At 38.7% G+C, this 12801-nt stretch overlaps 1 protein-coding gene across 1 annotated transcript; it reads left to right on the top strand.

Annotated features, from left to right (window-relative positions):
- The first annotated feature begins 581 nt into the window (after positions 1 to 581).
- On the top strand, positions 582 to 11745 carry LOC112565745 (sterile alpha motif domain-containing protein 9-like). The gene is made up of 6 exons (XM_025241442.1): positions 582 to 735; positions 2384 to 2824; positions 3205 to 3418; positions 3682 to 3746; positions 4076 to 8892; positions 10217 to 11745. Exons 2-6 carry the CDS (start codon positions 2524 to 2526, stop codon positions 10313 to 10315), a joined length of 5496 nt encoding a protein of 1831 aa, XP_025097227.1. The 5' UTR covers positions 582 to 735; positions 2384 to 2523; the 3' UTR covers positions 10316 to 11745.
- Positions 11746 to 12801: the final 1056 nt, after the last annotated feature.

Below are 12801 nucleotides of genomic sequence, written 5' to 3'. Positions count from 1 at the left end.
AAAAACGATTTTACCCTTCATAGTGTATTCCAAATAAAAAAAATTTAAACATATTTTAAAAATTTATTTTATTTTCCATGTGCTTGCTTAGATATGGATCATACTGGTGTTGTCACCACTATGGTACAGTGAAAATCCTATTTAGCTCGTTATGCGCTAAGGAGGTGCAGCTCAACGTCTCCTCAGAACAGTATCTTGCCCTCCTGGTTCTTAGGCCAGTGTTATACCATCGTCAGTTTTCCAGTACAGTCTTGGACTGTATAACACCAGCTATATATAATTATATACGGGCTTCAGTCAATAGGCTTTGAACTGCCCGACAGCGCTCATCAGACACATGTACATGCAGTCATAGGCACATGAAAATTATTCAAAAAGAAGATCGTGGAAACCATGCCCGCCTCTAGAGCGGATCGAGGTCTGCACGAGTTTGCAAGTTATTTTATTTAATTGTTATTATTTATTTGTCAACGTTTGTCATTAGGCCCGTGCAGTATGTATACATACTCTTCTTCCACGAGAAAGGAGGTGCGAGTGGTCATGCAATGTACCTACGATGACGATGGTGCTCTCGGCTTACGTCATAGCCTCATTTCAAAACAAAAAGTAGATATTGATCGAGGGGCAGCCCCTTCGGGGAACTCCCGGGTTCCGACGGTAACCATGAACTGGCACCAACATTCTTGGGCACAACATGGAGCTGTCTGCAAGAACCACCATAATAACTGGCAGCAGGTAGGATCTTTTCTAGCATTTTCGTCAGTGATCCCTCATTTCATAGCACGACGCTTGGATGTGGCTAAAATGAACAAAATTTACAAGTGTAAATTAAGTGACCGTACAGGGCTTCTGCCACAGTCAGGTACCTCGACTCCATGTAAATATCCCACAGATGGCACCCATGCTGTTATGGTTTGATGACAATGTAAGCAAGTTAATCGATCAGTTTGCAGAAGTATCAGACCTATATAGATCATAGAAGTATATTGATTATATATATTATGAACTCTTGATATCACCGCCATTTGAGTTTAGAAAATTAACATCCGCTTTGTTACTTAAATAAAATCGAGAAATCTTTTGTTTACAGACTTACAGTATGCTATCAGTTTTCTAAAAACAGTTAATTGTGAATAAGTGTATGGCGCTGTTCCTGCTGCCACACAACCAAAAGAGATATTGACCCTGTAATTTCTGCCGTGCCTCGGTGCATATCACAAATAAAATCTTTGGTAAAGATAAACTTAGAAAGTAGGTGTCGCAATTAACCTTGTATCAGCTTCCCACCATTGTTTCTGTCCAAAGTTTCCTGAAAGCGAGGAGACGACTAACTAAGAAGTGAAACTTATAATCTCATACATGTATTTATGTTAAATAAAGTATATATAATAATCTGATGTTGTTGTATAATGGCCAAAAGATACATTTAAGCATGTAGAAGCATAAGGGCAGATCAGCTTTAAAACATATCTTAAAAAGTAATCACAGTACTGCTGTTGTTGTAAAGCCTGGCAAGAGTGTTAGACATGCACTATACATATTGGTAGCTGCTAATGCGCATAGTCCACTATTCATGCTGACTAGAAATGGCAAGAGCAGCTATAGCGACCAAAAGGGGATGACTGAGGTCAGGCTAGTTACCTACATTTTGTCATTAAAACTGTTAAAACTGCGTTGACTAGTTCTCTTTGAACCTATGATGGATGAGCTTAGAATCTTAACTAATTATGATAAATTACAAGGTAGGAAATCCATTCGTATGTGAGCTTGGTGAAAAGCAGGCATGGAAGCTAAAATGGGACAGACGGGGACTAAGGGAGCAAGTTTATTTGGTTTCATTGTCTGTAATTCTTAAACAGCTACTTCAGTATAAGATTTTAAAGGAACTCCAGTCTTGGCATGGAGGCAGAGAAAAATGATGAGTAACTGATGTGTACAAGGAGTTTTTGGCTGATCATCATTTTCCAAACAAATATCAGGTGTAGGTGAAATGCCAGGCCATCAAAAGGAGATAAGTTATAATAGCAGGTGTCTGTTCCCAGTCTCTTTAGTGTTTTCCATCCTCTCATGCTTATTCTAGCACAGCGTGTTACAATCAAGAAGTTTATGTTATCATCAGCAAACCTCTAACCTATATTATTATGAGCATTAAATTATGACAATATTCTGGTCAGTACAAAGAATGTGCATTGCACATAAAGAGACCGTTTACAAGTCTTATAGACTGTAAATATACAAAAAGCGAGGATGTATACTTGCATTTTTATTTTTAACATTTATGTCACTCGTGAAGGTAGTCCTTCATATATTGTCATCTTTATTTTCTTGTTTGTCTGCATCATACTTTCAGTTTACTCCTTCAGTCTCTGTTCTACCTTTTCAGGTTCATGGCAGCATGATTGGGTCAGAAAACTTGGCATGTCGTATAATGAGCTGTAAACTCATGAATAACCTCATAGACTGATGTGGCTGTCAGTCTGATCCATATTTTCTTCATTCACTAACGCCTAACGCCTCTGCAGGATGGGTTCTGATTTCAAAGAAATCCTGCGGGCAAATTTACCATACCTCGAAGAACATCTGCAGGTCGATGAAATTGTTGACATCTGCTACTCCAAAAAAGTACTTACCCAGAATGACCGTGAACGAATAGTTGCAGAGAGATCACGCCCAGATAGAGCAATCAAGTTTGTCAATATACTTATCTGTAAAAAAGACAAGGATTATCAAGAATTCCTTGATGCTCTTATTCACGAAAATGTTAAACAGGATTCTGTACGCAAACATTTGGAAGCCGCGTCTGTCAGCGCAGAATCTTCTGCAGGTAATTGGTATAAACATGGACATATAAGTGTTTTTTTATTTTTACTGTCATTAAGTTTGTTCGCCTCATTTGCACCTCTTTAGAATTTTGGTGAAAAGTTTATGATTAAGTCTAAAGCAGCTGAAAAACTAACCAGTTATTGTATTTCTGCAGGGCATCTTTTTCATATAATTGGCTTATGCTTACTTGTAGTAAAAGAGTATGCTTTATTCATAAAGAGTTGTCACAATGCAAAAACATGCTATTAGAATTCATTGCCTAATGTTAAGCGAAGCTGTGTAAAATTTCTGCACTGGTGAACTTATAGAACCATATTGCAATAGGTATGATTGTATTTTTAAAGAACTTGATGATATCAATATATATCAATGGTTGTTAAGGTCATGATGAGGAGAGGCTTGTGGAGCAGATTTTGAAGGACTGCTTCGAAGTGAAAGAAGGAGAGAGCTGCCCTGCAGATGAATTTCTCAAGTATGTCAAACTTATGCTACGCAAGCAACAGAAATCTCTGGAAATGGATGATAATGCAGTCTTTAAGTCTGCAACTCTTTACCACACGAGTGTGCAGCTCAAGAAAAACAGACGAAAGAATGTGTATCCTTTGATTTGTCTACACTTTTAGTCAGACAGTAATAGCCTTTAAAGGATATATTGATAACAACATGTTATTTTAACCACATTTAACTCTAATAATATTGTAAAGTATAATAGAACAATTTAAAAAAATAGGCATTTTTTCTCTGCATTATATTATTTAATTGCAGTTATTAGATTACCATGTGATGTCAGCACAGTTTAATACAATGTATACAAAAATACTTGGCTGCCTTAAGCAGCTTTCCCTTAACTATCACCAGTGTAGCTGTTCAGAACTTGATTGTCAAGTCCAGCACTTTGTATTTAGCCGATGTCTCCAATGAGGGTAAAGTACTTTGTAATTTTAATTAACTGATATTTCTGTATGATAGATAATTTTGTGTGGGTGATAATATGTTGCTAGGAACCATCTTATTTTGATGCTTATACAGAATATGTTTACTCTATATTATTTGTATTAAAAAGCTGTTACTGTCCTTTCTTGCATTGTGAGTTCACCTACATCAATACAACATTAATCCAATCATTTGTTTTGTCATGATCAATTTTTTTGTTTTTTGCTGCCTTAAATGCATCACCCCATCCTAGTACCTCCACGTATTTTAGAATCCAGTTATTTGTTTGTTCATTTCTGCTGTTTCCTATATTTTCCAGACTCATTGGAGGACACGCTTGACATTCCAGAGTCTATTGCTTTAGAAGACATAACTCCAGTTCAAGTAGTGAAAGCAATGAGATGTCAGCTGGAGAAGATGAAACTTGATGTGACTCTTGCTGAACGCATGGAGGAGGAAGAAGTGGATGGAAAATCTCTGTCTCAGTTTACTGAGGAACATATCAAAGAAACATACTCACAGCTGAAGATAGGGACCAGAATCAAATTAGCAGAGGCCATCAGGCTCACCTTAGAGGATCTAAAGAAAGTGCCTTTTACTAGAACTGCAAAAGCTGAGATCAGGGGTCCAAAGAAACTCGAAACATACCGCAAATTTGACACACGTCCTGGCCTGAAGGATGTGTATGAGAAAGGTTATGTTTTACCAGAAGAGCAGTCAAGGCCAGGTCAGCTTCTTCAAGTTATTCACAAGTATCACATGGTAAAGAATCTTGAAACAAAGCTTCTAGCTGAAGAAACTGTAAAGTTTGCTGCTGCCTGTATGAATGAGAGAGTCAATGGCACCATCCACTTTGGGGTGATGTCAAAATACAATGGTGGAAATACATCACATGCAGGCAGTATTGTTGGTTTGAACCTTGATGAACAATTGTGTGAAGTTGCTATCACAGAGGAAATCTACAGGGCCTTCTACCCAGACCAGAGAGACATTGCACTGAAGTGTATCCGAGATCCTGTGTATATACCTGTTGTTGGGAAGGAAGTTGGTGAAAATTCAGACCTGTATGTGGTTGAAGTGGATGTTGTTCCGCACACTGAAGTGGTAATGAGTGAAGCTTTCTTTTTGAGTCATGTGAGTGGAAAACGCAGTATACTCTTTCGCTATCTTGAAGGAAGTCCTGTGGAGGTTTGTGGACAAGAATTGCTTTCTTTCATGGAATCCAAGGGAAAATTAAGTAATCTCAGAAGAGAAAGTGAAAAAGCTGTTCATTCTCAGCCTTCTCTTAAAGAACCAAATCTGCATAAGAAACTTCACCATCTTTTTACAGATGGCAATGATTATAGCTTAGTTGACATATTCCCTGTTCTCTTATTGAGTTCTCGTGCAGCTGAGATGACTAATGATTACCTAACAGAGCATTTTGGGTGCATCAGAAGCTTGCAACCCATAGCAGTCTTTGATTTTGATCCATGTATGGGAGACCAAAATGGTCAGCCGCAGGGTCTTTACAAAATAATGGAGACACAGCACAACCAGGTGTATAAAGTTTTAACCACTGACAACTTTGACAAGAACAGTGACGAGAATAAATCCAATGAGAAAACCGACTCTGTTGGCAAGCTGCTTGAAAGTATTAAGGATTCGTCATTGACATCATGGATATTCTGCAATGGCTATGAACCTCTGAAGAAGATGGAGTTACAGGCTGCTGCATGGAGGAAAAAAAGAGCGCAAGGTTTCAAGGAAGCAGTGAGATTCTACAGTGAGCAAATTCCTGCTGAGAAAGCACGGATTCTGATTTTTCTCCTATCAAGAAATTATGATGTCATTCTTGGAGCACTAGATGAGATTTTTGTGAAGTTTCCTGAACAGTGGATTATTCTTGCTGAATCTGAAAAAGTTGCTGCTGACCTGATATCTGAAGCTCTTCGCAGGTCATATGTGGAGAAAGAGATGTTGGAGGAAAGAACTGTTATTGGAATGCCATGGTCACATGTTAATCAAAGCATTATAAACATCTTTGGCTATGACACCACCACAGGGTGCAGTCTTCCATCATCAACTGGAACACCCTGCTTGATGAAAGAAAGCAAGAGAAATGAATTATCAGATTTGGAAGTGCTTAGTGCAACAGAATGCAAGGATGAAGACATAGTTCACAGCTGCAATGCTAAAGCTGTTGAGGAGAAAAAGAGGCAGATGGAAGAGGACTTTTATCGTGGCAAGGAAGTTACTTGGTGGAACTTCTGGTTTCAAGATCAAGTTCTGCAAAGGGCGCAGTTCAAAGATCTCCTGAAACAAGTGAAAAAATCACTGGATGGCAACATTCCAGAAGATGAGAAGGTGGCTGTAATAACACTCTACCATCAACCTGGTGCAGGGGGAACAACTACAGCAAGAGAAATTTTGTGGGTAATGAAAGAAGAGGTTCGCTGCTGTGTAGTCAAGAAAATCACTGATCAGACCTGTGACCAGATAGCAAAGTTCAGATCTTTTGAAGAGCAAGACAATCCAAAGCCCCCTCTTGTACTGATTGATAATGAAGATGAAGAAAAAGTGTTTCAGCTTTGTTCACACATGAATGAAAAAGCAAGACGTGAAGCAAGAGACACAAGAGGCACCCCAAAACTCTTCTGTGTCCTCATCATCTGTATTCGAATGACGGCCTTTCCCAGACACAAAGATGGAATCATTAAGCTTGGCCATGAACTTCAGGAAGAAGAGAGACAGTGGTTTCAGTCAAAATATCAGATTTTGGAGAGGAGATACACTGAGAAGAAAGGGCCTCATCCAAAGCTTTTAATCTCTTTCAACATTTTAAAGGAAAATTTCAGCCCTAACTACATAAAGCGCACAGTGGAAGAATTTGTTTCAGAGATTGGTGAATTCAAGGAGAGGAGGTTGCTTAAGTATATTTCCTTGATCAACAGCTTTGATCTTGACTTTCAAGCTATTCCCACAAGCTGCTTCAATATCATCATGACTTCACCCAACAAAAAGAAAGCAAATCCACAGCTCTTGAACAGACATGGCAAAAGTAATGTTCTGTGGGAAGCTTCTCTTAGCCAGTCCATTAACATTCTTTTGAATAGGACTTCAAGACAGTGCCTTGGAGGAGATATTCAGGCTCTCAGGATCATTAATAACAACTTTTCCAGGGAGATACTGAACAACTTAAGAGAGCATGATAAACAGACTGTCAGTGATGTAGCTATAGAGCTGCTGCATTGTGGTATTTTTAGGAAGTGTTATCAATCAAGTGTTCAAAACCAGCTGGTCAGGATCATCAAAGATATGCTGAAAAAGAGGGGTCCTTACAAGAAAGGCCGTCAAAAGTTTTCACCCATTGTGACAGCCATTGGCGAAGATGAAGGGTATGAAAAAGCAGCTGAAGTGATGATTGTTGGTTTTGAGTTTACCGATGACCCCATGATAGCTCAGCAGATTGCACGAGTTTACATTCATTGCCAAAACTGGAAGGAAGCAGATAAATATGCCAGAATTGCACAAGATATGAGACCAACCAACTCATACCTGTGTGACACTTATGGGCAGGTCAGCAAAGAAAAGCTCATTGGCATGTGGCAGGACACCCTTAAGAAAGAAGAACTTTTAGAGGGTGACAAAGCAAGAGAAGCCATTGACCTGGCATTTCAAGCCATTAACATTTTCCGTCGAGAACAGAAACTTAGTGATGAGGATTGTACCACAGGCTATAACAACTGTGGTTATTTTCAAGAACTGAGGCTTATAGTTACTCTTTTAGATATTTGTCGGTTTCTAAAGCCTTTCAAGCATGACAAAGGAGCTATTCTGCATAAGTTTCTTGTTGACAAAATGTTTATCCCAGATGGTCTTTCAGAGGAATTGGGGCAGGAACGCATAAAGATGTTGAAGGCTTTGTACCTCGAGTATGAAAAACCCATGCGGCGACTGGAGGATGAGCAGATACAGCTGAAGGAAGACTCTTGCTATCAGTACAGTCCAAGCTACTCCGACACTGTTAGAGATCGTCGGATGTTTGTCCATCTCCAGGAATGCCTAGATACTTATTTTGGAGAGGAATCTGACCACATACCAGAAGGGCTTTCTATTGAGGAAGAATGTGAATTCAGAAGAAGGAGGGTAAAAAGAAAAGGGGGCAACTCCCTTCGCTCCATCTATGGTTTGCGTGATGATGATAATGCAGCAGTAGAGTATGAAGCCATGCACAAGATCATCATCAAAAATGTGAAGTCAGAATTCTGCAATGCTTTCGATTTGAGAACTGTTCTCAATCTTACACTGGCTCGAATTTCTTTGAACAAACATTACTCTAGGGAGATATCGATGGAATGTATGCTGGACTGGACACAGAAATTGTATGATAAGAGGAATATGGATTCTCATCCATCTTTGGCAATGCATGAGAGAAGGCATGTAGATTCTCATCCATACCTGGAAGCATTTTTATATTTTGTCATGTTTCACTGGCCAACAGACTGGAGAAACAGCCAAAATCTTCCCTTATGCTCCTGCACCAAGATAAAAGATGTGATTAAGGAATGGAAGAGTGCTTTTCAGAATAACCACCCTGCGCAGATTGAAGGAGAAGGCAAGAAACCAGACAGACGTAAAGGGACAACCCTTTTTTTCTTGGGTGAAGGTGAAGGCTTTAAGGAGATAGTTTTCCACAGTGAACTTCACAGATTTGGCCGACAACAAAAAATTGTAGGTGACAGCATCTGGGACACAGATTTTGCAAAGAAACGGTTAAAAAAACTTAATGGGACGCTTCTTTATGGAGGCGGAGAAATGTCTGTTACTATTTACTCAGCCAAACGTAATGCCATACAAATTGAAATTCCAACTTCTTTTCCAATTAAAGATCAGTCCTTGTGGCAAAAGAATGTGCGCTTTGCGCTTGGCTTCTGCTGGTCTGGACCCAAGGCTTTCTCAGTGACCCGAGATGATGATGTTGATTTTCGTTCTGTATCCATACCACAAAACCTGACTGTGGTCAGGCGATATGACCGTTCCAGAGAAAAGATGGTATCTGAAGAAGTGGTTGAGAAATTCTGGCAAATTTATTTTAAGAATCAAGCTGCACTGGAAGTGTTGGAAAAAGATATGCATTTGCATTCTGGCGATAAGGTAAGTGTGAAGTTAGTCTACTATCCTTTCAAGTAAAATGATATTGTACTTCATGAATGGCAGTGTGAAAGTAAACTCTGCAAAAGAGCAAGAGAGAGATTTTGATTTATTCACATTAGATTTTTGTCACAATTAAAGTATGAATAAAAATGCGAAAAAGGCACTATTGACAGTGAAACAAAACATGTCCAATTGCCAATATTCACCTGACATATGAGAGATCTACCCTGGTCATTATACATAGTTAAAGACTTGTCTTATGGGCCACATTTATAAAGTTCATAACAACAATACATTGCATGCCCTTTTAATAGTCTTATTTTGCAAACATTAACACTGAAGCAAGCTTAACTCTTTACAAAAGTGTCCTGTTAATCTGTTTGTAAACATGGTTGTCATACTCTGCATGTTCAACCCAGCTGTCAAGATTTAAAGGAATTATCTCTCTAAAAGACCTAATTAAGTCTGGGCTTCTCAAAAAAAGCTGACAGTTTACAGTAAACAGTTTACAGCTGCAGAGCAAAGGTGATAAGTAAAGACACTGTAGCCTTGTTACTGTCAAAAAATACTCAAATAAAGGTCAAGGTAGACATGTGACATTTAGTTAATTAGCGAGTGAGGTGTTAGGTGTTATCTCAGGACAGGTTTTTTTGGTGAGTATGATGCCATGTCCTTTTACTTATTGGCTTTCATTCCCCAAACGTTATTTTGGCTTCATATGCTCATTCAACAGTTTGGTCAGCTAGGGGAGCCAACTGCTCCACAATGGCTATCAAGCTGGTTAGTATGCATGTCTGCAGCCTTGGATGCTGGTTTTCTAACCACTTGTGGTTGTATGAACTGTAATTTGTTGATCGAGGAAAGAATTTCAAGTTATAAGCACACACAAGACTTACTTTGATGATCTACTTCACAACTTCTGAGCTGTGTGCTAACCACGGTGCAGGCTTTAGTATCAGCAGAAAACACCCTTGAAAAGCACAAACATCCAGTTTTTTTTTTCTCCTCCAAGAAACAGACCAGCCATTACCATCTAGTATAATTTGTAGAGCTTGTCATGTTTCTTGGCTCTTCTAATTACACCATACTGCGTTTGGATGAACATGCAAGTGCCATTGACGAGAAGCACCACTAGTATCATATCCTCCTCCTTCATACACACAAGTACAAGTGCATGGGAGGATTTTCATCCCATTTAGACAGAGCTAAGACTAAAAGCACACTATCTTTCTAAGTTACATAGTGATATGTATGCACACCATCATTTATATACTTCATCAACAGAAATGTTTATTTCTTTCATTTTTTCTTGTTGTGGTCCCAGAAACGCCAACTAGAGTTTCAGCGAAGAAAAGAGAATCTGGAAAAAGAAAGACAGGACTTACTTCAGAAGCGAACATCAGTCCTTCAGGGGCCAGATTAGATGAGCTAGGCTATATAAAAGAAAGGCCAACCAAAACAGATCTTTATCCAGATATGGCTGGTTACCATCCAGGTTATGATGAGCATGCAGTTTTCTTTCACATGGACAGGCGGTGCCTATTCTCTTACTGATGTAAAGGTATATAGTGGCCAATTGCCTAGTCAAACCTGAGCGATGCAACCCACCCTCCTTTTCTCATGATCAGGTCTATGGAAAGGCATGTGACAGAAGTAGGAGTACTGCTAACAGATATAACTAAAGATTGAAACTAGGATTTTTTTACTCCAATTACTGTTTATTTACCTTTTGTGACAATATCAATTAAGAATATCACAGCAAAGGAATTTTTAAGATGACAGTGTGATTAGGCAACATGTGTCATTTTAATGTGGTTTTAGACACCTTTGTGTCATAATTTAAAAAAAAATACAGTCTGAACTGTTTTCCTAATTATGTAGACTGTTACATGTATGGTCTCTGATGGATGAACAATTATAGACTGCTGATTAAACATTTTGAAATTTAATTCGTGGACATCGATTGTTGGTCTAATACTTCAGCACTTACAGTTTTATTTCAGTGATGAGTTCTCTTGTCCCATAGCAAAAAAGGTGTTACACCATGGATAATTGTAATAGAGATGCAAGGTGGTGCTGCCCACCAGGTCCCATTTTTGTGAAGTACTTTTATCCTAAGGTTTGCTTTAGGCTTGTAAGCTTGACTACTCAGTACGTGTGCAGTCCCACTCTTTTGTGGAAATTGTTATTTTTCGCAAATTTCATCTTCTCGGTGGCTCATGAACCGAGTTTTTTACCAGATGGTTCCTTAGTCAAAGTAGGCAGTGCTTCTAATGGTTAAATCAAAATGTCCAGTAATACAAACAATCGAAAGTGTAAAGTAATAGTTAACTTTTCTGTTCTCTGTCATCTGTAACACCCTAAATGTAAAGATTTTATCTATGATGTCAAAATTGTGGCAGCTACCTATCCATACATATTTTGTGCATGTATGCAAATATGTTCTTTTAGTGTAATAGAAGTTAAACCACCATGACACATTATACAGTGTTTTCTGATGCAAGATTTCTTAACATCCAGTTGATGATCACATTTAAGGAAAGTTTATTTTTGTAATTTTGAAACATTTTGCAAAATGGTTTTACTGCTTTTTTGAAATATGTAACTATGACACTGGCTATGTGGTTATCACACAGAGAAGTGTTTAAAAAGAAATACCACCACAGAACTGTTGCCAGGATTTTAAGATATATTTTTAATATTTGCTCAAAACAGAACTTAGTGTATTAGCTAAGTTATGCTAGCCATAAACACATTTGTTGATGGACATGTTTAGATGTGCAAATGAACCACAAAATTAATACAGTGCCACATAGCAGCATAAACATTAAATGCTGATTTTATGCCGACTTACTTTTAGTTATGTCTTACATTCAACAGAGAGTGTGACAATGTGTGTGCACATGTGTTTGATGTTTATAGAAATCCACTACATTTGCATGATCCTAACCAAATTCTGCAGTCCTCCTTTTGAGGTCATAAGCTTTAGGTCATGTTTCTCTGGGTCCCCCCCCCCCCCATGTTGAATTTTACCCATGGCTACGGATCTATTTAAAAAAATAAATCTTTCTAAATTTTGACAATGACATCAGTTAAAGTGCATCCACTGTGTATGTGTTGAGAAGATAATGAAGGCAGCTCTGCAATATTTATCTCACGAGCTGGTAGATCCAAAGTTCACAATAAAAACACAGTTGCAAGAGTTTGTAGAAATCAGTTCTAAGATAAGGTGACCAGACGTCCCGCTTTTGACCTCGTGTCCCGCCTGCTCAACGGGCGGGACGCCCACTGTCCCGCTTTCTGTCTTTCTGGCAAGTCCATCAAATGTCCTGGTTGTCTTTAAAAATTGGAATACCGTACGCTGATTCGGCGTTCTTTGACGGTGACGACACCATCATTGGCACATGTCTCGCTTTCGCCCCAGAAACGTCTGGTCACATTGTCTAAGACAAACTCAGTATGATATCCTCCTGGGCAACAAAATAACTTAAGAATGGCATGGCACCTGTTTGATCTCCTTTCCTTCCACACTCCTTGCTCTCCTGCACTTAACACAAGGATTTTTCAGCAAACACAATTGAAATACACTTAGTTGCAGACAGCAAGAGAAAGGCACCTTACTGACAGAAAGCTGACCCCAAGAAAAGAGCGTCTCTGATATCTCACTCCTCAACTACCAAAATGACTACTTTTAACTGAAGTGGTCAACAATGTCTCATTATAATGGTTGAGGCACAATAAACAGACTAAAAAAGAAAAAGCAAGATTTCCAACAAGAGACAGAATTAAGTTTGTTCACTTGCGTGTATAAGTTGATGCAGTATATGTGCTTTATGAAGTGGATAATTGACACATCTTTCAAGCACCCATCCATCCCTATACATGCATATGCACACAGATTTAATGTAA

Source organism: Pomacea canaliculata, linkage group LG6 (genome assembly GCF_003073045.1).
Source record: "Pomacea canaliculata isolate SZHN2017 linkage group LG6, ASM307304v1, whole genome shotgun sequence".
In the NCBI taxonomy this organism is placed as follows: Eukaryota; Metazoa; Mollusca; class Gastropoda; order Architaenioglossa; family Ampullariidae; genus Pomacea; species Pomacea canaliculata.
This window is presented reverse-complemented; position numbering and strand designations above follow the sequence as displayed.

Coding starts and splice junctions, on each gene's coding strand:
- LOC112565745 (XM_025241442.1), top strand. CDS start 2,524: ATGGGTTCTGATTTCAAAGAAATCCTGCGGGCAAATTTACCATACCTC. Junction 2,825..3,204: donor CAGCGCAGAATCTTCTGCAG/GTAATTGGTATA, acceptor ATGGTTGTTAAG/GTCATGATGAGGAGAGGCTT. Junction 8,893..10,216: donor ATTTGCATTCTGGCGATAAG/GTAAGTGTGAAG, acceptor TTGTGGTCCCAG/AAACGCCAACTAGAGTTTCA.